The 22,196-nt window shown below is 41.5% G+C and overlaps 3 protein-coding genes across 4 annotated transcripts; 1 reads left to right on the top strand and 2 right to left on the bottom strand.

The window, feature by feature from the left end:
* Positions 1–561: 561 nt before the first annotated feature.
* On the bottom strand, positions 562–4,770 carry tmub2 (transmembrane and ubiquitin-like domain containing 2). The gene is made up of 3 exons (XM_046035534.1): positions 4,632–4,770; positions 2,173–2,791; positions 562–1,749 (listed from the first exon to the last, which is right to left on the bottom strand). Exons 2-3 carry the CDS (start codon positions 2,787–2,789, stop codon positions 1,356–1,358), a joined length of 1,011 nt encoding a protein of 336 aa, XP_045891490.1. The 5' UTR covers positions 2,790–2,791; positions 4,632–4,770; the 3' UTR covers positions 562–1,355.
* Positions 4,771–6,182: 1,412 nt separating this feature from the next.
* asb16 (ankyrin repeat and SOCS box containing 16) lies at positions 6,183–9,350 on the bottom strand. Of its 2 annotated transcripts, XM_046035464.1 has the most exons (7): positions 9,123–9,350; positions 8,665–9,006; positions 8,317–8,584; positions 7,665–8,073; positions 7,415–7,498; positions 6,530–6,640; positions 6,183–6,445 (listed from the first exon to the last, which is right to left on the bottom strand). In XM_046035464.1, the coding sequence occupies exons 2-7, from the start codon at positions 8,999–9,001 to the stop codon at positions 6,260–6,262; spliced, it is 1,395 nt and encodes a 464-aa protein (XP_045891420.1). In that variant the 5' UTR covers positions 9,002–9,006; positions 9,123–9,350; the 3' UTR covers positions 6,183–6,259. The 2 variants fall into 2 exon arrangements, with proteins under 2 accessions (XP_045891420.1, XP_045891429.1); XM_046035473.1 differs by lacking the exon at positions 9,123–9,350 and having other exon boundaries at positions 8,665–9,069.
* Positions 9,351–11,462: 2,112 nt separating this feature from the next.
* On the top strand, positions 11,463–21,957 carry hrob (homologous recombination factor with OB-fold). Its single transcript, XM_046035408.1, has 10 exons — positions 11,463–11,716; positions 11,935–11,985; positions 12,138–13,142; positions 13,419–13,502; positions 14,754–14,888; positions 17,327–17,435; positions 19,913–19,998; positions 20,075–20,197; positions 20,310–20,526; positions 21,690–21,957. Exons 1-10 carry the CDS (start codon positions 11,705–11,707, stop codon positions 21,743–21,745), a joined length of 1,878 nt encoding a protein of 625 aa, XP_045891364.1. The 5' UTR covers positions 11,463–11,704; the 3' UTR covers positions 21,746–21,957.
* The last annotated feature ends 239 nt before the right edge of the window (positions 21,958–22,196 follow it).

Here is a 22,196-nt window from a genome sequence, read left to right as displayed (position 1 = left end):
AAACCATTCTAGAGCAGTACCAGAGATCCCCACCCAGTGCCTCAGTCTGTCTAACATGATGTTGTGATCAATGGTGTCAAAAGCAGCGCTAAGGTCCAGGAGTACAAGGACTGAGCACATACCTTCATCAGCAGACATTAAAAGGTCATTGGTGACTTTAAGCAGGGCAGTCTCAGTGCTGTGGTACTTCCTAAAACCAGACTGAAACTTTTCAAATAATTTGTTATTTTCCAGTACAGTGAGCAGCTGTTTGGACACAATTCTTTCTAGAATCTTTGCAATAAAAGGCAGTTTTGAAATTGGTCTAAAATTATGTGGGAGGGAGGGATCTAAACCAGGTTTCTTTAAAAGTGGGTTCACGCAAGCCGTTTTAAAATAATCAGGGACACAACCAGTAGATAGGGAGCTGTTGAAAACAGAGATCAAATGGGGCCCAACAGAATCTATTACTTTTAGTAAAAATTTTGTAGGTATTATATCAAGTGGGCCGGAGGACACTCTCATTTGTGATACTGTTTTCAAAAGCTCAGACTTTAGACTACAAACGTATACGGACACAGATTTGGTTTGAATTGCTTTAATTTGAGACATCACTGAAGCCAGAGCAGTCCAGCATAATCAAGAGGGTTCAATGTCCCCCTCCAAATCTTTAAGTGCCAGATGCAGGTTCATTCGATTTACAGAAAATACACATTATATTTACAATATCTTCTCAAAAAGTGTCTATTTTTATGTTTAGTGATTATTTAAATTAGCCTATGTTTACATAGCAACAGTTTTTTGAGCAACAAAAATATCTGATGATTTCAGCCTATCACTGAGGCAGCTGTACAGTCCACATTTACTCACAGAGAGCTTAAATCATTCAAATGACATGAAATAATGCTAGACTGGCACACAGCACAACAGTGAGTGGTTCCATAAGATTTTAGATTCTTATATCCATCAGTCAATTTTGCATTTTTTCTTGAACACAGAAGCAGTGGCCTGAAAAAACAATGAGGTACAGGAAAGGATTATTAATCTTAATAAAAGAGCAGACAGGATTAAGCCAGAGTGTTTAAACATGGAGTGAACCACTAAGTCATGTTGAAGAGAAGCTAAAGTATGGTTCAGCTGCAGGTTAGTTACCGCACATAAACTGTACAATCAGTCATCAGTTTATGTTTTTTTATCTTGGTACATGCACAAACTGGCTCACCTAGCCACCCACACACTCACTCTGCAGGAATCAAATCATCTGTGGCCTCACCGAGCCCCTTTTTGAGTAGCCTGGCTCTCCAGACCCACTGCTGTAGTTTTTTTATTTTACCTCACAACAGTCAGCTGTAAGCGAGAGCCCTCTCTCTGCCTTTTCAGCGGCTGTGCATCCCAAATATCAGAAAGCTGAAGAACACAGTAACTCCCACGAGGGAGATGGTCGCAGGGGCGGTGAAAAACTGCCTGTAGTTGATGCGGAAGTACCACACCACAGCCAGTATCACCACAAACACAGGCACCACCAGGCTGCTGGTGCTGATGGCAACACCAGCAGCCCGGAATCCTCCAGAGACCCCGGGCCCGACTCCTGGTCCAGCCCCAGACTGAGCCCCCTCCTCTGGAGTAGCCTCGTGCAGAGCCTGTGAGATGTGGCAGTGGATCACGCTGTTGTGAGTGATGTTTAGTGATAACAGAGTCCTTTTGGGATCCTGCAGCAACTGGCCTTGGTAGATAAGTTTGATTTGATGCTCCCGACCTGAGAAGTATTTACTGGAGAAGAGAAAAGAAGAGCCGTTAAAAGATATTAAAGTAAGTAGTTATAGTTAGATGAGAAGATGAATACCACTCTAATGTCTGCACCATAAATTTGACGCTACAGCCAGTGAGCTTAGCTTGGCATAAAGACTGCAAGCAGAGGGAAACAGTTTGCCTGGCTCTGTCCAAAGCTTACAACATTGGTAGATGTATTTTGTTAACTCAGCTCAATACCTGTGAAGCTCACTAACTAAAATATAAGACCTTGTTTGTTGAATTTGACAAAAAAACTGTTAAAACAAAATGTAGGAAACAAGACATCACCTGTTACTAGCTGTTTACCCCTGTTTCCAGTCTTTATGTTAAGCTAAGCTAACTGACCGCTGGCTGTAACTTCTGGGAGTGGTATCCGTTTTCGCCGGTGGATGGTTTACCAACCTTTTCAGTACTCCAACTGTATCCTGTGGTTCTACAACAGCGACTTCCTCCGTGTCATTTAAATACTTCAGACGGACAGAGATGTAAGTGGTGGTAGCAGTTGTAGTGGTGTTGGTTGGGGAGATGGTCGTGGACAACACCGGCATATGGTTTATAATTTTTTTATCTTCCTCCTCCAGGTCCTCATCATCATCATCAACTTCATCATCATCCTCATCTGAAGTATGCAGCCTTCCAGCCTGTTGTTGTTTGCTCTGTATGTCCAGCAAGAGATCTCTCCTAACCCCCTCGGCTCCTTCTCCTGCCCCCTCACCCTCTCCTCTGTCAGTCCCCGACTCGCTGTCATCCGGCTTGTTCTCTTGTGAAGGTGGAGGAGTCTGCTGTTCAGGGGTGTCGGCACTGGGAGACCCTCCGCTGTAACTGTCATGGCCTCCCAGTCTGATAAGAGAGGCGTGAGCGCCCACAGTGAGGATGGTGCCCAGTATATGGTCTCCCCGGTCAGCCACGTGGGTTGAGAGCCAAGCCAAGACGAGGGCCAGGGCCAGGAGCAACACGCCACCTGCTGCCGTTACCTCGGCCTCCATCCCATCCAACATGGTCAGTGCACACACTGCCATCTCTGTCCCCCAAAAGACAAGAAGAATATGACACAAAAATACACTATAAGTCAAGCAAAGTTGATATATATTGGCACAAATAACAAATTCACCCCAAAAGGCTTTACAGTCTGTATAATCTCATTCACACAATGTTAAAGGCTCAATTTGAATTTCTGGGAATCTAATCTGTTTCACTGCATATAATAACCACGATGCATAGAGGTTCTTTTCACAAATAATGATGAATTTGTTAACTGAGGTTCAGAGATTTAATGTTGTATAGTGCAACTCAATATAAATATGTCAACCAACTGAGATTTTGTATAACTGTATTATTATCTGGAGTCATAAAGGGCCATTGTTGTTAATCACCGAGCAGGACGGATTTATGGTAATATCGTCTTTACAGGAATTCAGTGCAGAAGGCTGCAACTCAAATTATAACAGAAAGAGATATGAAGACATGAATCCTGTGCTTGACAACTTACACTGGCTGAACATTAACATCAGTAGTGATTTTAAAATTCTACTTTCACTTTTAAAGCATTAGTTGCCCTCACTCCAAATTATATTAAGGATTTATTAACTCCCTATGTGCCTGGACGTTACTTTGAGCAGAGGATGCAGCTCTGCTGGTTACTTCAAGATCCTGTGACCAGGCCTTCGTGTTGAGATCAGACAGGCTACATAATAAGCGTCTTATAAATCCCTTCTTAAAACCTTTTTTAAAAAATTTTGGTTTGTTTTGTTCATTCCACATTTTTCAACTGTATTTTATCCCCCTGGTGTTTTATAATGCCGGTGTTGTTTTTATTTATTTTTGTTTTTATCTGTTTTGTTCTTTCTGTAAAGCACTTTGTAACCTTGTTAACAACAGAGTTACATAGCTAAAGTTTGTTATCATATATTTATATATAACTGGATTTGCCAATTTGCTAATAACGAAATTAATCTATAAATCGTCACAGTATAAGATCACATATGACAGATTGATGGTCCTTATGTACTATATATAACTTTGGCAATATTGTTGCTATACATTCATGCCAATAAAGCTAATTTGAATTTGATTGTAGAATATTTTATCCATGTGTCCCACTCATTACTTATATATTTAAAGTAGAAAACATTGGTTTCATTGGTTTGTACAGGACATGTAATCAATTGCTTACAGAGCGACATTCTTTCTGACCTGGCAGCCCTGATAGAGTTGTATTCTGAGTAAACAGAGCTTCTGTACATCAGTACAAATGCTACTTTACACAAGACATTGATTACATTACATAACCCTCGGGTTTCTTCACATTTACTTGTCTCTATACACATCAACACTATAAAGACAGTAACGTTAAATGTCATAGCTCGGTAGTTACATAAAGATGTCCTGATGCTGGATTGATTTCAGAAAAACAAGTAAATAATCCTTTTACAAGGCATTACCATGTGGAAAAGGATATTATGTAGGATGAAAATTACTCAACGTAAAGCTCAGGAGCAGCTATCAACAGCTGTGTCTTGTAGCTGTGAAGCTATGTCCAAACACCCAGCTGTCCAGTGTTTTCTCCTGCCACGTTAGTTATTATACTCGACATTCAATATTTTAGACAAAATATGAGCTGTTATGTAGTCTCATCATCTGTGTTGCTAACTTATTTTATAGTTAATGCTGCTGTTGCTAGTAAGCGAGCTAAGTTAGCTTGCGAGCTAAGCCTACTACTAGCTACTAGCTGAAAAACGACCTTCGGCTGTTGACGACTCAAACTTGCTCGACTTGTTTTCACGCCAAAAGACTTCAAACTGAACACGGGGTTCGTGTGAACGTGTGCGCGTCTTTACTGTTCAAATATTAAATTATCTTACCTGCCAGCTGTAAAATCAGTGCATGTTTGGAGAAGAGGCTCAATGCTAGTTAGCAGCTACTGCTTAACAACCACATACAAACACAGGGGTGACGTCATCACGTCATCCCCGGGCAGTGCGTGCGCTTGTTTTGGAAATGGGTCATGCCTGTTGCTCCTCGTGCTCATTCAATAATAACTATATACTTTTAAACGGTGGTGGAAGACGCATAAGTTACTTTTTTTTTTAAGTTAGTACCAATATCACAACGTAAAAACACTCAATTACACGTAAAATCCTTGCATTCAAGAATACACTTACCAGCAAACATGTACTATCTATCAAAAGTAAAACTAAGTATCAAAATGAAAGTACTCCTTATGCAGGTTTTCTTTTATTTTCTTTTATTTCATTTCACTATAACAATGGGTCATATGTTATAGATTGATCACTGATCATGTTTTGTATTTAAAATCTTTATCTGGTAACTGGTAGCTTAATTAAATCAATGTAGTGCAGCAAAAAGTACAACATTTCCATTTGAAGTGGAGTGAAGCAGAAGTATGAAGTAGTATATAGCCTACATATATTTTTCATGTATATCTTGGCCAATTTGTGTGTTTTAATATTTTACTTGAATCATGATTTAAAGTACAAGTGAATTGCATTCACCCTAATATTACTAGCACTGTTGTTTTGAGTGGAATAATACAACATGTATTATTTATTCTGTTAATAGCAAGCCATTTTAACATTTATTCCTTAACACTTACCAGTCGCTATTTAAAAGCTACTAGTATTTATTTATTAGTTACTAATAACTATTTCCGTTTTACTGGTAACATTTGATTAGAAATAGTACTTAATTTTGTTTTACTAGTGACCATTCCATTAGTTACCACTAACTATTTTTTAGTTACTAGTAACTAATTGCATTTTACTAGTATCAGTTATTTAGATACTAAATAGATACTAAATTTCTTTGGATTGCTAGTCATTAATGACTATTTAAATGGCTTGTAGTTAGTAACATTTTAATTGTTACTTGTAATAATTGAATAGTTACTAGTAACAAGTAAAAAGGGGATGTCTGAACTGCAGAGCCCTATAGATTTCAATGCTGAAAATAACTAAAGTAACTAAAATATAGTTTAAAAAATGATGTACTAGCATTGAATAAATTGTTATAGATATAATGGAATAGTTACTAGTAACTAATAAATAAGTACTAGTAGCTTTTAAATAGCAACTACATCTTGAGGATTAAATGTTAAAACAGCTTGCCATAATCTGTTTGTATATCATGTAAATCAAGGAAGGTATTCATAGAATTAATTTCATTATTGAGAAATTAATGTAATTTTTGTGCATGCACTTTGTTGCTGAAATTAGTGTTAAAACAATAGTATGAACCAAATAATACAATATAAATAAAGGGTAATTAAATTAAAACAAAAATAAATATTAATCCAACAGGAGGTAAAGTTGTGTTTATTGCCTATTAATGATTTCCCTTACACATGAACAGATAAAAGTATCTCATTAAAAGCATTTCAAGTTGACAAAGTTAGTTGTTAGTTTAAAATAAGAAACAAGTTACTCTAATGTTTTTCCAAAGAGGCACCATACTTTTAAAAAAGTATATGAAGTTACTGGAGCGTCCCATCGTTACACAGCAGCAGGTAATCCCTCACAGAGCTGGGAATGTCCAGTTCACTGACCACCGAGTAACATCGGGCTCCGAGGTGCAGGCGTAAAGCACATCGACAGAGATGCTGCAGAGAGCGAGGCTGACCGCTTCGCTGATGCACCAAGTCCAAGAAAGACCTCTGCTCCTGACGGGCAAACAAACAAAAACACTAGAGCCCCGGATGGTAAACAAGAATAGAAAAGGTGATTTAACACCGCTGACAGCTTACCTCATGTATCTCACTGGATAAAGAGACCATCCACTCACAGGGAGGGATAGATGTATACGAGTTCAGCATCACCTCCAGAGTGGCCGGAGAGAGGACACACTGCTTCAACATCTGTAGAGACGAAATTTAAAAGTCAAATATGTCCACTTCATACTATCCAACTTCTGAAAAATTAACTGAATTCTACTGGACCGATTTTTGAAAAAGCACTATTGAGTCAAACTACACTAAAATAGAAATGAGGGTAGATTTTAGGGGTCAATTCTTGTCTGTCTGACTTCATTAAAAGGATGTATTACATATTTTGACATGTTTGGTATTTTATATTATATAATTTACTTTATGTGTCCTTAATGATAACTGATTCTGTTTTCCTTGTCATCATTAATAGACTTCTGAAACATGAAATAGTTTGATTTCTATTGGATATACTGGATATTTCCAGTGTGGATATGAATCAGTATTCTGTATTCTGCATATTTTGGCATGTATGGTTTTATCGATTATTGATGTGGTAGTTGTCTCAGTTGTTGAATGTGTCACCTATTTCGATGGCTTCAGTATAAAGACGGTCTTATTTCACATTGTGAATTTGATGCCTTATGAAAATTCTTGAATAAAACCGTGTGTCTCTGATAAACTGCTGACAGTGTGCAGGTCTTGTGTCAAAGTCTTTTCCGCCCTTGAATGGTGTTTCCCGTAGCGCCCCTCTCAACAGTTGAGGTAAAGGTTAAGGTTAGGTTTTCTTGTGTGTAGGTGTAGCAGAGATAATCAGTTGGGGTTAGGGTTTAGGTTCAGGTAAAGGGGAAACGCACCTGTGTTAAAAAACAACTAATCTTGCATGTATCACTATCACATTCTCTCAGTGTGGTTGTTTTATATAACCTTTGGTGAAACAGGTTTAGCTCCATGGTTCAGAAGTGACCGTGCTATTGCTTCTGGTTGCTGGTCCGGGTAATCTTCAACCACCTTAAAGAACAAGCAGAAAACTATTTATCTCACTGCCTGAGCAAAAAAAAGATCCAAAAATAATATCTATATTGATCAATGTCTTTCAGATTCTAATATTTCCTGTTTCACATAACTTGAACTAACTGACCCTAATCTTGAAATCCATCCAGCACGTGTTAGCTACCTGTAACAGACAGTCCAATGGTGTGTATCCTGCACAGTTGGCAACATATGCCTTGGCTCCATGCTGCAGGAGGACGTCTACAATGCGGGGGCTGCAGTTTCCACAGGCGTTGTGCAGTGGGGTGTGCTGCTTCCTGCCTGCAGTTCTGGGGTCAGCTCCTGCACCCAGCAGCTTTTGGATCACACGTAAATAGCGTCCGGCCTCAGAGGGCCTCTCTGCAGCGGCGCACGCAGCGTTCAAAGGGGTCTCCCCCTCTCGATTTGTGGCTAACACATCTGCCCCGTGGCTGAGGAAGAGCTCCACAAGCTCCTCCAGGCCTCGCCGAGCGGCCACATGCAGAGGTGTGATCCTTGACTCCCTCATCCTCACATTGACCTCTGCACCTCCCTCTAACAGCAGCTCAGCACACCTGGAGAAAAAGGCACAGATTCGGATCACACCATGTGCCAGCATCAATAACATTCAACATGTTTTCTCTAGTCTTCTTTCTCTAACATTAGTTTCCATGTACAGCACTTTGATCAGCTTAAGCTGTGTTTAAATACGCCAACTTACTCACAAATAATTTCTTTTGGTAATTTCTTATCTTAGATCTGAATAATAATATATAATATAACAATATAATAATGGTTAGTTATCGTATATCACTAACTGGAATGACTGGACAGAGGTGCAGAAGTGAAGAGGAGCGCTGCCGTCTGCAGCAAGCAGTTCAGGATCTGCTCCATGAGAAAGCAGCAGCTGGACACAGACAGCATGGCCGCCTATACAGGCGTCATGGAGGGCCGTCTTTCCTCCGGGGTCAGCGTTCACGTCAGCTCCTCGAAACAGCAGCTCCTCCACACACCCTGCGTGTCCTCTGCTGGCAGCCAGACGTAATGCTGAAGTTTGCTTCACCTTGGAGCTCAGCGTCCACATGCCTGACAGAGGAACAGGAAGGCTGTAATGTATTAAAGTATTTATGTAAGATTATAAGAAAGAGGTCTTGAAGTCGTAGTACCCATCTCTGGAGTCCACACCATCTCCTCATGCACCGTCTCCATCAGGGCGTTGACCATCGCAGGGTCCTTCAGCACTGCATACACTCCTTTCATGTCCCCACACATGAAGGTGTTGTGGACAGCAGTGTCTCTGCACCGAGCCTGGGGTGGAGGGGCCCGGACCTCCTGGAGCCGCTGCTGCCTGGGAGGAGGCCTGGGGGCCCGGGGCAGCGGAGCCCTGGTCAGGGCTCTCCTTTGACCCAACGCTCGCCGAGAATCCTCCCACTCCTGAAACTGCTGCTCCAGTCTCAGAGAGCGCAGTGAGGTAGAAGTGAAAGGAAATGTGTCCCTTGACATGGCACCTTAAAGGGAGCACCAAAATCAGCACTGGAAATCCACACAAATTCCCAAGCGGTTCTGCCTTTAAAGCACTGGACAGTACTGTTCAGAAAAATGTCAGCCCACAGCTTTTACTCACCATTCACTGGAACAGCAGTGAGTCACAGGGGTCCAAGCAGAGGTCAAGTAAAACTTTCATAACTTAAATCAGTCTTGCATCCCTTTTATGTAAAATACTACAGGGACAACTCAAAATTAAATGCCCTTGCTTTGTGGAAACAGTCACAAGGTTGTTGTTCAAATAAAACTTCAGTTATTAATAGATCAGAATGCAAGCTGACACTTGTATTACCCAGAATGACCACCAAACGGCAGTATTGGTCCTGTAATTACGTTCTCCAAACAGCCATTCAAAACAAAGAACCAAGAAATGCCAAGATGGACCACATCCCAATCAGAAGACCTGTGGAATGAGGAATTATGACCGATGTGAATCGTCGGCTTGGTCACAACTTTTAAAATGTGTTGAAGGCTTTTTATGAGCATGTGTGATACTGTAAGTGTGGAAAAGCTGACCAGTGGCAACCATAAATGATAAAACCCAGAGCCATTAACATGTGATTTAAAAAGTCAAAATGAGGAAAAAGCATTGTGAGATTGTCCTTAACTAATGTATTTCCTGTTAGAAAATCTAAAACGTGGACATGCAGCAGGCAATCACATATTTGAGTGAGATAGTGTACATTTAGGGGCGGCACGGTGGTGTGGTGGTTAGCACTGTCACCTCACAGCAAGAAGGTCGTAGGTTCAAACCCCAGTTCTGTGCAGAGCTTGCATGTTCTCCCCGTGTCTGCTCCAGCTTCCTCCCACCATCCAAAGGTGATACATGCAGTCTGGGTTAATTGGTGACCCTAAATTGTCCTTAGGTGTGAGTGTTGTCTTATGTGTGGCGACCTGTACCCTGCATTGCGCCCAATGTCAGCTGGGATTGGCTCCGGCCCCCCCGCGACCCTGTATGCAGGATAAGCAGTTGACGATGGATGTTTTGAAAATGATTCACAACATTACTAGTAGCATAATTGTCCTTCCATTTAAAATAATTCTTCACTGGTTTTTGCACAATAGATAATTTGGTATGGGAATTCAAAAAGGTCAGGTACAGTCTATTTGTAGCTAATCTCAAGCTTTCTATCCAATCACACAATCTTCCTTTGCCCAGTAGTCATGGACATTTCCATTTTTTATGAGCATTTTAAGGACTTCTTCTCCAATGCCCCCAGAGGCAATAGAAATAATATTTGGATATCAGTTTCATCTTTCTGTCGTTGCTTTTAAATGTGGTGCTCATTTTTTAAAATCTTTATTTGCAGAGACTGGGATTTGTATTCCGCGGCTGCAGATGGAGAACTTGAAGGTCAAATTAAACAAATGCAGCTTCTTCCAACAGCAAGTAAATGTGGTGTCTGCAGACTGGGGTTATGAGCTGGAAGCAGTCCCATCACAAGAGGTAAGATTCACCCCACTGCCTTTGCCAGCCCAAGCCTACGGAAAATGGAAAGGAACATGCAGAATTACAGTTCAATGAAGCTGGAGCAGTCCTTCAGTGATGCAGAAAAGTACTTGCACAGACACCAATCCCCTCAGTCATTTTCAAACTGGGAGCAGTTGAACAGAATAGGCTCATTTTGACCTAGAAATCAGATACAAACCAGTTTGAGTAATTACACATCAGAGCTGTTGATCCTACTTCTGTCCTCTCAGAGGAGCTTAGGTGTGCACTACAAAGGCAACATATTTCTCAAAGGCTCAAAATTCATTTTAGCATTTTTACTGTTTGGGTAATGGAGACATTGTACTTTTTAATCATTTTGATGCAGTGTATAATTTACTGTCAGCTGGTGCAGAGGAATGTAAAGTCTCAGTATTTCAAATTGTCAGTGTTTTCCACACTTTCAGCTCTTTTTGTTTACAGGAAGATCACTGACCACTTATTGTAGTATTGTTTTAAATTAGGCCATTTTAAACTTATTAGTCTTGTTTATTTTAGGTTTGATTTTACATGGTGCATCATTTGAACTATATTTCTTTGTTTCTGGTGCTGAACCTGGTGATGGGTGTGCTAGGATTCCACTCACTTTTGATGCCAATATGTTTTTTTGTGGCACATTCTAGTGTGGTGTTTTTATTTGAAGATTTGGGGTTTGTGTTATATTAGTCACAGGTAGTAACCAACTAACCCTTAATAAAAAGAAGTTATGGCAGTAAACCCACCTTCTTAATTGAAGGCCCTGTGTCTCAATTCAACTATTAATTTTAGGTTTTTACTACTCCTATAAGTTACAATTGTATTAATTCAATATAAGACTAAAGGAAAAATACAGTAAATACGGTAAAGCTTAGCTAAAATCAAATTTAACTGCTTGAAATGCGCGGGCGGACGTGATTGGGAGTGAATCCTCTCCCTCTGCTTCAACACTCTTTGTAAATACTCTTACGTCATTACGTCGTGTTTGAACCTGGCGGCGCGATAACAAGCAGCAGCACAGCCCTCCCCAAAGTTTTTGATTTAGCTCGCTGGCTAGCATCGTTTACCTGTCAAAGTAAATGTATCGTAAAAGCAACACATTATATTTAAAAGGCGTTATTGGATAGTATTTGATGCCTCAGTAAGTTTGGGGTAACTGTCCAAACAATCAAATACGTCTTTCATCGCGATATCTCATGACTGCGATGGTAAGTAACGTTAAACCAACCCAGCAAACTGAAACCAATCAGAGCTAACTAAGCTAACATGTGCTAACACTAATCGTTCTCTGCACACACACAGGTGACACACATCACACGTTCTCTAGTTTATTAGGGCATCTCCACCTGCTAAATAGCATCTTGACGTTTATTGCCGCACATGCTGTGTAGACGTTTTATCAGTGTGTTGTTAACCTCTGTTACAGACCTGCAAATTAAGTGGCCTGTTCAGCATTGGCGAGGACTTTGATGATGAGGTGATTTCCCAGCAGCCTCAAACACACCTGATTTCAACTGTTACTTAACTGTCAGTGCGGGCTGCTCGCAGTCTGTAACATAATGATCCTCCTTCTGTTCCCCCTCTCTCACGCTGTTTGTGTGTGTACATGTGTGCGCGTGTGTTTCCCAGGACCTGCTGGGGACAGACTGGGTTGTCCGCTCAGCGTCTGGACCAGCCGATGTGGCAGCTGCTGTGTCATCTTGCACGCTGCGGGCCTCCTCTGTTGCTGTCAGAGAGCCGGAGGAAAATTGCCTTCAGCAAACTGGAGCGAGATCAGCTGCCCTGTGTAATGGCATAGCATCAAGGAGCAGCACGCACACGGCTGCTGGACAAACTGTTGCTTTGGGTCTGAGACAGCTCCCCTCCTCCGCTCAGCCTCCCTCCTCCCGTCCTCCCGCACTGAATAACTGTCAGCCTAATTTGGCATCACAACAGAGTCATGCTAACGCGGAGGAGCCGCTGAAGCCGTCCGTGGCTCTGGATGATTTTGATGATTGGGATGTTGACCTGGCGGACCTGGATGAGTGTGACCGTCAGATGGGGCAGTCGCTTCATCCGCCTGCTCCAGCTCCAGCCCCACCTGAGCCCGCGGTCGTTCCTGCACATTCAGCCAAAACGCTACGGCCCCCGACCTGTGGAGGGATTCAGACACAACCTGATCGGAGCCTGAGAGCGCTCAGCACTGCACGCCAGGCTTCTTGCTCGTCTAGTCATAACATACCTCCCCGGACCCTCTCCACTCCTCTTCTGCAATCTCCAAATCCCCGACCTGCTTTCCCATCTGCTCCACAGAGTCCTAGTGTTTTCCCTGGCCTTACAGCAACTTCTCCTGCCCCCAGCCCCATTTCCAGGACACTCAACAGGCCACAGCAGCCACAGAGACCGTGGGCAACTCCAGGACCCTCCCCTCACGGCCGTGGGCTCTTTGAGACAGTCTCCCCAGCGCCCTTTTCCTCCTCATCTTTGAACTCCTCCACTCTGAGCCCTCATCCCCTTCACACACCGGTCCTCACCAACCGCCTGGTTCAACTGGTATCTGCCTCCAATAAGCTTCCTAAGAAGAGGCCTCGCTCTGAGCCTCACCGGCCGAGGACCCGCCGCTTCCCTGGCCCTGCTGGACTCCTGCCACAGCAGGTTAGTCTCATCCAGCGCTGGTGCGCTCCCTCTGCAATGCAGAAGTTCATCTGTCTGCATCTGCCTGGTTGCAGTGTGCTGACAGAGTTGCATCCTGTGAAATGAAAGTACAGAGCAGTCAAATCACATATAATCTCACCCTCATAGTCTCTTCAGTCAGAAATGTTGCTGCATGACTTTAGCTCTAATGAAATGACGGTAATGTACATAATGTATTGGTTATGTGTTTGTTTTCCCACCATGGTGCCATGTAATAATGTAGTTCTGCTCTCCCAGCCGCAGGGTGAGAGCCTGGACAACATAGTGGTTTCTGTCCCTCAGACTCCTGCTCACGGTGCGGTGGCCCGGTTACCAAGCCAGGTAATAAAAACATACGAGACAGGGATCTGCACAAAACACATGGAACGGTTTTTATCATCTTATGAAAAAGTGCTACAACTAACAATTATATTCCCTATTGATTATTTTCTTGATTAATTGTTTGGTCTATAAAATGTCAGAAAATAATGGAAAAATGCAGATCAAATGTTCAAAACACAAATGTTCAATTTAATCTAGAAGACAAACAAAACCTCCATCATCTACATTGGAAAAGTTGGAACCAGTGAATTATGTTTATATTTTCTTTAAAAAATGACTTGATGATTAATTGATCATCAGGATAGTCCACTCACTAATCGTTTCAGTTCTAATGTGATCATTCCTCCTATGTGACAATCGGTGAATCCTCTCACAAAAGCGCTGTTAGTGAACTCAACGCTTCTGCAGAGCCAAGTAGACATTTCCACGTACTTCTCACCGGGATAACCTGCTGCTCATCAACTCTACACTAAACTACACACAACGTTGCCTTCAGGTCCTACAGGGAAATTCCTACTTTCAAGTTTGAAAGTGTTTTATTTTTCCTCTGTCTCTCTGAAACAAAAGAGAGTTTTATTTTTATGTTTCTATCATCAATGGGAACAAATGCCCATGAAGAACGGAGGCGCACGGCACAATAGCCCTCTCCCCTGCCTCTCACCCACTGCATGCTGGGATAGCCTCCACCTGTCAGCTGCACTGAATAGGATAAGTGAGCATAGAAATTAGACGGATGTGCATTCACAGAATTGATGTTGTTTTGTGGAACAAAGGAGCAATACCATAATTTTCCTGTCTGCATTTGACAAGACGTCCACAGTTTCTAACATGACTTTTGTTTAGGTTTGCCGACGGCAGTTTTAACTATTTAGTAATTACAACACGCTTTGTTATTTCTGACCTGACTTGAAGGCAGTGTAAGGTTTTTATTTCCCAAACATTCCAGGGTGCATGTTTCTTTATATTGCTGTTTGTACATTGAGGTGTTAAGAGTCAAATGTAGATTAAAAAAGACAAACTATGCAACCCTCATAACATGAATAAAGTATTTGCACTCTGTTTTTTTTTTTTTAAATTGTAATTTATAGGCTGTTATAAACACAGATACCGACTTATTTGCAGTTAGCTCATATCGGCCGATAATGTTGTAAACCTGATATTTTCAAGCCAGGAATGCGCAGTGTGATGTCATGACGGCTGAGTATTTTAAGTGTTTGTTAGTGAAAAAACAGTTTTGCTTTGATTTTAAAGGGTTCAAGCTCACAGAGCGAGGAAGAGGAGTTCAGCGGCGGTGCCTGGGCGGCGATGAAGGCAGACATGGGATTGGATGAGAGGAACCCCTTGTGCTTCCTGCACTCCTACAGTGTCATCATGGTGCTTCGAAAGGTGATCTCCCATTACTGTTACTGCTCTTTTGTTGTTCAGTTACATACATAAACGCCATGAAAACACAACTACTCCAACTGTTTCTAAATGAGTGCATTTTTATGTAGGTCGAGCTGTTTTATAAAAAAATTATTATTCATCCTCCATCATAACAGACTGTGTCACTGTTGGAGGTCTATGGGCATAATCAAGACAAATGAAGGAGCTGTACTCGAGGTATTTTGTAATTATAAACAGTACGATCACTCATCAATCACTCTAATGGAGCTCTCTGTGCGTCGACCTCTGTTGAATAACTTCCCAGTATCTTTTGAGTGGCAGTCGTCGCAGGCTCTTAAACATGTTGGTTTCTGTCATGGCTGTTGACACAGGCTCCATTTACACGCACTGAGTCACTGGCAGGACACTGGCTAAGCTCATTCAGGTTAAGCTGTTTACATGAGGGTCGGCTTCCCATAATCCCTGTTGGCATGAATAAACAAATTAACGCGCACCCCTCCCCACTACTGTTGACTGAACAATAACATGTTTCATCAAATGCAGCGGGGAGAACGGATGATCCCAACGGTAAACACTGCTCACTGCAGGTTATGCATCAACATCAGTACATCCCCGCAAACCTGGAGATGTTGTGCTGATGGTGAGAACAGAGACTCAAGGGCTGTGAGGCTGAGATAATATGACCATTTAATAGAGCATTATGTTTGGACAAAGTTATTGATTAATATAGCTGAGTTAAAGTATTCAACATATCAGTATTCTAATACCATGTTCACAGTTTGTAGTTTTCATTTTAGACAGAGGGCAGTGATTATTTGTCTGAATTACTAAAAACGTCTTCAACCTGAATAAATGATCTATAGTTGTGTGCATCGCTTCCTGCCACAGTGTCATTTCAGTGCTCTCACCTGATGGTGACTAAAGGGGAATTTTTATAATTCTACAAATGGATCGCTTTAAATAACAGTTCAGGTCTGGATATTTTTCTGTGAACAAACAAGCTTACAGAAATGTTTTTATACGTGTCTAAAGAAGCCAAACAGCATCAGTAGTGAGGATAATGTGGTGCAGTTTAAATCAGTTACTGGAGTGTGGGGACTTTACTTACTATTCTATAACAGTATTAGTGATGTGCTCAGCTCGAGTAAAATGTTTAGGACTAACGATAATATTTTACATTTGATTGCATTCAACAATTATGTTCTCAAATAATCGACTGATCATTTTGTCTATGAAATGACCAACAGCCCAAAATTCCCAAATATTCAAATGTATACAATTTAAAAACGCCAGAGGCCTGTACCACGAAGCAGGATTTGAGCTTATCCAGGTAACTGAGGTGAGTTTTCAGAAGTGTATATGTTGAGTCTTTCAGCCACTATTTGAGCACATTTTATGGCATGAATGGATTCTTTGTGTCATTGCTTTATGAAGTTAATTTAGAACAATGTTGGGAACACTTTTGAGTGTGTTAAATTAATTAATCTCAGTTTTGAAGTGACAACGTGAAGTTTTTTAAAGTGAGGGGGAAATGCCGACACACAGCCGAGCTGAAAGAATAAGGCTGACATTTTCATACAACTCATACGTGTTGTGGAAATTGTATTCCTGGTGAGAGGTTGAGCAAATAATTGAGTTACAACGAAACGTTGTCTTTGAAGAATTTATTTAACAAAAGAGAATAAACAGAGAAGTACTACAACAGAATCAGCTGGTTCTGTCTCCTAAGACAGTCACTAACGTCTGGCCCAGAGCAAACAATTGCATGATCATTTACACAGTCTGAGCATCTATGTTTTGGGGAACAAAAGATCCTTGACTGGTCCCAGTCAAGGACGGAGAAGAACAGCTAGTGAGGAAAACGATCAACAACCCCACATCCCTGTAAGCACTCAATTTTCTGCCTTTACAATAAGAACACATCAAATCAAAGCAATATTGTAGACTCTGCCTTTTCATTTAAGCATTCACACTGTCTGCGATTTTCTGTCTCCCTGCATGCTTCAGATGCAGGCGTGCTACTTAGACCATGTCGTATTTCTGTAGTGTTACAGTTTAATCCTTGTTTGTAAAATATGACGCTCTGCTGACAGTGGACTTGTTCATGTCTGTGATTGGTCATCTGCTGCTAACACCGCCTCATTTATGTGAACGCAGTCCCGGCTGGATTGGGAAATCCTGGGCTGGATTAACAAGTTGATAACCAGCTTTGTGGTACCGCTCATACCGATCGCGATTGTTGGGGTTAGTTAAGCCAGATAACGAAAACATATCCTGAGTATGTTGAACTCGCTTCGTGGTACAGGCCCCTGAACCATTTTTCTTCAAGAATTACTGAAAAGATTGATTGATTTATCGAAATGGTTGCAGGTTCAGTTTCTGGCAATCAGTGAATTGATTCAGCAGGTAATAAGATTGTTTTTCCCTTATCATTATAGGCTGCACTTAAACAGCTGGCAAAAAACAAAGTGCCCAACATGGCCGTGCTCCTGAAGAGCATCGTCCACACACATGCTGATGCCAAGGCTGTGTTTAAAGACCCAACAGGTAGCGGACACTCTCTCACACACACAGCATAAATATACTGGCTCATTTTATGAATATGTATCACTTTGCAATAAATAACTGAAATATCTTCTGGTAAAAATACTCCATCCCCCAAATAAACTACAAACTGTGGTTAAAAAAAAAAAAAAGTGTATTAAATTTAGGTGAATAAAAGAGAAAGGCGTGTGGGGGAGAGCTTTTAGCTGTTTGCTTCACATTTGACATTTGCTCACTGAGAACTCGCTTGATTGAGCTCCACATAGTAGAGGAGCAGAGTTCAGCCACGGTAACACGCTTGGACACAGACAGACAGACAGACACACACACACACACACACACACACACACACACACACACACACACACAACAGAACAGACAGAAACCTGTATACATATACAGTATACACTCTTGTGAGCTAGATAACTCATAGACGAGAACGGTTTCAGGACACTCAGGATGTCTTAAGCAGGAATATTTATGGAAGCCCGGCCAGGGAAAAAAAATGGCAACAGCAGTACAAGGTGAGAACACAGTGGAGTACCAAACCAAATCTGAAGGATACAACCTGGTGGGAAGTTTTTTTTTCCTTCGTAGACCTGCAGAGATTCACTATGTGTCCAAATAATTTATATATTGTAGAGCCCGGCTGATAAATCCGCGTGCAGATATTATGAGACGTTATGAGCTAATTACAGATAAATCTGTATAATCTTTAGAACGGCTCATAAATGACAGTTAAAAAAAATATAAGTGGAGAGATGGAGCCATAAATCATGTTACTGCATAGTTGGTCCACCAGAGGGCACCCTGCAGCTCCTCTGTTGACATAGAGTAGTCATCTCTACGGCTGGCTGACTTTCGCCAACTTAACAGTCAAACGTAAGCTGCGGGGAATACAAACCGCGCGTTCAAGTCAGACACATTCTACCTGCGTGAGCTTACTGTGAGCTTAGAACAATGACTGATCTCGGAGCGTTTCAAAGACTAATGCTGCGAGATCAGGCTAAAGGTGGTCCCAACTGTGGTCGACGGACTCAGCGATTGCAGCCACCTTGCTCCCGCAAGGTTTTAATGCCTTGTGACATGGTGACGTTTTGCAGCGCAAAGTCAGACACAATTTCTAACCAAAGCATGAGGTCAAACGCACCTAATATCAGCTGTGTTTCTGTTCAAAGTACTATTTAGAACAATACAAAGAGTTTATTTTTACCATCCAGCTGATGGATTTTAAAAAAAAACTCTAATATATTATAGTAATTGAAATGTTATTCACCCATCTATATGTGTGAATAATCTATTGGATATTGCTTCCAAACAAGACACTATGCTTACTAAGTTAACCTAAGCTTTATGTGTCATTCAAGTCACATGCAGCACTTTCTAAAGACAGCCCCTCAGTTTGTCTGTAATGGAAAAAAAAATAAAGATAATCTCAACCTTGGGTTGCGTAGGAGATGGACCACAGAGTTCATCTTTATCAAGGCAGCTGCATCAGTCAGTCAAGCCAACAGACGGAGAGGAGAGACAGAGTTTCACTTGTTGTTCAGAGAGTCACAGGCTGTCCCCTTTAGCTTACTTTAGCTAAGCATATGATCCTAACATGACCTGGGGAAACCGTGTGATATTACTCTTAAAGATGGAAAATTCCCTCACAGAAAGCCTGTTTTCTTTCTCCGTCTTGAGCGGTCACCTTTTATTGTCTGATCCACCTCTTAGCGGAGCTGGGTGCACTCATTATTAACACTCAGTAGTGGATGTTGTACTCAACACCGGACTTAAGTGCTTATTAGTGATTCAATTGCAGTAGATTGGCATCAGCAGTGGGTGGGTATTAAGTGCTTCTGACACCACGAGGGACAGTTCTGTCAGTAATGTGCCTCCCACCTGCTGAAAAGGTTTGCAGCTTTTATTTCTCCAGCAGACAGTTATCTCAGAAGCTGCCATCAGCCTCTTGGTGACTATACATGAACATGACTCACAAAATGAAAGGTTTATGTAATTTATTAAGCAAATATACTATACATTATCTGTTACCCACTTCTTAAATGTCAGAATAAGCTTTTCTCTCTCCTATATTATTGTAGTTTTATTACCTTTTGAGTGTTTTCAAACAAAATACGCAATTTGAAGGTGTCATGTAGGGCTTTGGGGAAAAAATGTGGATGTTTTTCAATATATTCAGATATTTTAGAGTGCACACACACATTTTTGTACATTGTCTATTGTGAGTGAGTGATGTGCAATACTAAATTGATGGAAAATCTAGCATTGAATAATGGTGTTAATTTTAACAAATGTTTATTTTAATGCTATTTGTTTCTCTCCCATTAACTTAAATTCTTAAAGGTGTATAAGTGGAGTTGTCAGTCATTTGTAAATTAAATTTCCCAAAGAAAATCTTGGACTTGAAACCATACCTTATTTTAAATGAATTTCTGTTACGCTTGTTGTTCTGTTCATAATATTTTTGACTGAAGGGGAGATTCAGGGAACAGTGCATCGGCGTCTCCTAGAGGACAGAGCGGAGGAGCTGAAGGTCGGAGCTGTACTGCTGCTCAAACAAGTGAGACTCAAACCTCTGCCATGTCATAAAACTTTAATTTAACATGTGGTGCTAACTGCTTAACCTGAATGTTTAGGTGGGTGTGTTTTCCCCCTCCCATCGTAACCATTACCTGAACGTGACACCCAACAACCTGCTGCGGATCTACGCCCCTGATGGAGTCAGTCTGTCCTCCACTCAGCTCCCCCCGCTCACCCTGGTGAGTATCACCAGCTGGGAACAAGACTAGAACAGTTGCATTCCACCAAATATTAAACCCTTTCTGTCATCCTGTCAGCTGTCACGTCAAAACTTTTTACTTTCCTATCCAGGAGCCGCTGTTGACGTCAGCCGCTCGGTCTCCGAGCGTCCCCCGGGAGCCCGTGTCTCGGATGCACCTGGTGTTTGAGGAGGAGGATGACGAGGGAGATAAATGCTCTGAGGGAGGCAAAGACCCTCAACCCTCAACAGACACTAGAGCCGGCTCCAGCAGAGGCCCCCAACAGCCTTCTGGGAACCTAGCACTGCAGGACTCAGGCTGGGATGCAGGTGGGACCTCTCGTATGTAATAACACTTGGAGTGACAGAGAGATTAATTCTAGTCACATCCTGGGAATGCCAAGTGTCAGACTGCAGTAAAATTAAGTTTCTCTGAATAAAACGGCAGCACTTTCTGGTAACGTTTCGAGACATTAAACTCTCTGACCCAAACCCAATCTAACTGTAGCAAAGTAAAAAGGCTTCTGATTGCATTGTTCTGCACTAGAGCAGGCAGTAACCAGCATTTTCATTTAAAGTGGCTTTTCTTTTTGTTATTCAGTCAGTAAAACGTCAAATGAACAGATGACACATGATGATTCAGAATTTTTTGCCATTGTGAAATGGCTCCAGGGGCCTTATTATGTTTCCTTCAGTCTGTCGGTTAAAGACTCGTTCATTGAAAAATATTCCAACCAATATTTTGTACATTCAACGTCCTCTGAGGGTAAATCCTAATGACTGTGATGATCCTCAGAAATTCCACTCAGAAGTGTCAGACACATTTTTATAGATCTACAGGAGGGGGGAGTCACTTGTTACAGAAGACAACAGATTAAATTTTTAACGTTGGCTAACATGCTGAACATTAGCATGGGACACTAACATATCAAAAATAATCAAGTTAGAGAGATGAAAATCTGAAAGTGTGGTAGAGCGGCTCGTCCACTCATGACAGGTTTGATCCCCAGCTCCTACTGTCCACATTTCAGCGTGTCCACAGGCGAGACTGAATGACTGATCTATGTAACTACATGGCCATTACCTTGGCAACCCTAATGACCATTACAGCATAGACTTTAACAAAAGTTAGTTGAGCTCCTAAATTAGAGCTGATTGGTTTTCTGAACGAGTGACTGATGTGTTTGGACCCTACTCTTTCTGCCCTCTGGGTGGACTACCTGGACAGGTCTTGTAATTGTGTTTCTGTAGCAGTTCTTGGTGATTTACAAGTTGATTTTTGTTCAGATAAACACACTGTACAGCGCCTTCAGCAAACAGCCAACTGGTTAAGGTGCAAACCACGTAACCGCAAGGTCCCCACTTCATTGATCTAAAACTGTTAGGATGACATATTCCCATGAAAACTAATTAATCTCTTTTACCTGCTGAATTGGAGTGAATTTGATGCAAATTGCACTTTGTTGCATCTTTTTGTGTGTATGTCTGTTCAGATGATGACCTGGATGAACTCCTGGGAGAGTTACCTGAGGACGCCTACAGCCTTTGATCTAACGTTGCCTCAGCAAACTTGCTCTTCACTGACTCGAGCAATTTCACGACTGAATAACACTAAAGATGTTTTGTTCTTCTGATATCACCTCTTTAATCCTCTGACCACTGAAGAACTTATGAAAATGTGTATCTGTTGTAAAGAACTTTTTTTCCCCTTGTCAGTCAACTGTGTTTAATGTCTAGTTTATAAATACCACAGAGAATGGGCTTGAGTTCATTTGTTGTTACCGTGCCATTGCTATGCATCACTGATGATTTATGCATTGTAAGAAGCAGTCAATCGAAGCCAACACATGCTCATTAATTAATTATAAAGCTCCAAAAATCAGCTCTGTTTAATTTCAGTTTCAAGTCTTATATGCTCGTAAAGACTGTAATTAGTCTGAGATTGTGTGTGCGCGTATTAAGGATGCGATTCCCTCACTATTTTTAATTTCTTTCATTCT

This window comes from Micropterus dolomieu, linkage group LG02, assembly GCF_021292245.1.
Source record: "Micropterus dolomieu isolate WLL.071019.BEF.003 ecotype Adirondacks linkage group LG02, ASM2129224v1, whole genome shotgun sequence".
NCBI lineage: Eukaryota > Metazoa > Chordata > Actinopteri > Centrarchiformes > Centrarchidae > Micropterus > Micropterus dolomieu.
Note: the sequence above shows the minus strand (reverse complement) of the source record. Positions and strands in the feature narration are given on the sequence as shown.

Excerpts from the sequence above, each read along its gene's own strand:
- hrob (XM_046035408.1), top strand. Across the intron at positions 13,503-14,753 it reads TGGCCCGGTTACCAAGCCAG|GGTTCAAGCTCACAGAGCGA; the intron begins GTAATAAAAACA and ends TTGATTTTAAAG. Across the intron at positions 17,436-19,912 it reads TGTGTTTAAAGACCCAACAG|GGGAGATTCAGGGAACAGTG; the intron begins GTAGCGGACACT and ends TTTTGACTGAAG.
- asb16 (XM_046035464.1), bottom strand. The coding sequence starts at position 9,001 with ATGTCAAGGGACACATTTCCTTTCACTTCTACCTCACTGCGCTCTCTG. Across the intron at positions 8,585-8,664 it reads GGTGTGGACTCCAGAGATGG|GCATGTGGACGCTGAGCTCC; the intron begins GTACTACGACTT and ends TTCCTCTGTCAG. Across the intron at positions 7,499-7,664 it reads CATTGGACTGTCTGTTACAG|GTGGTTGAAGATTACCCGGA; the intron begins GTAGCTAACACG and ends TTGTTCTTTAAG.
- tmub2 (XM_046035534.1), bottom strand. The coding sequence starts at position 2,789 with ATGGCAGTGTGTGCACTGACCATGTTGGATGGGATGGAGGCCGAGGTA. Across the intron at positions 1,750-2,172 it reads ACAGTTGGAGTACTGAAAAG|TAAATACTTCTCAGGTCGGG; the intron begins GTTGGTAAACCA and ends TCTCTTCTCCAG.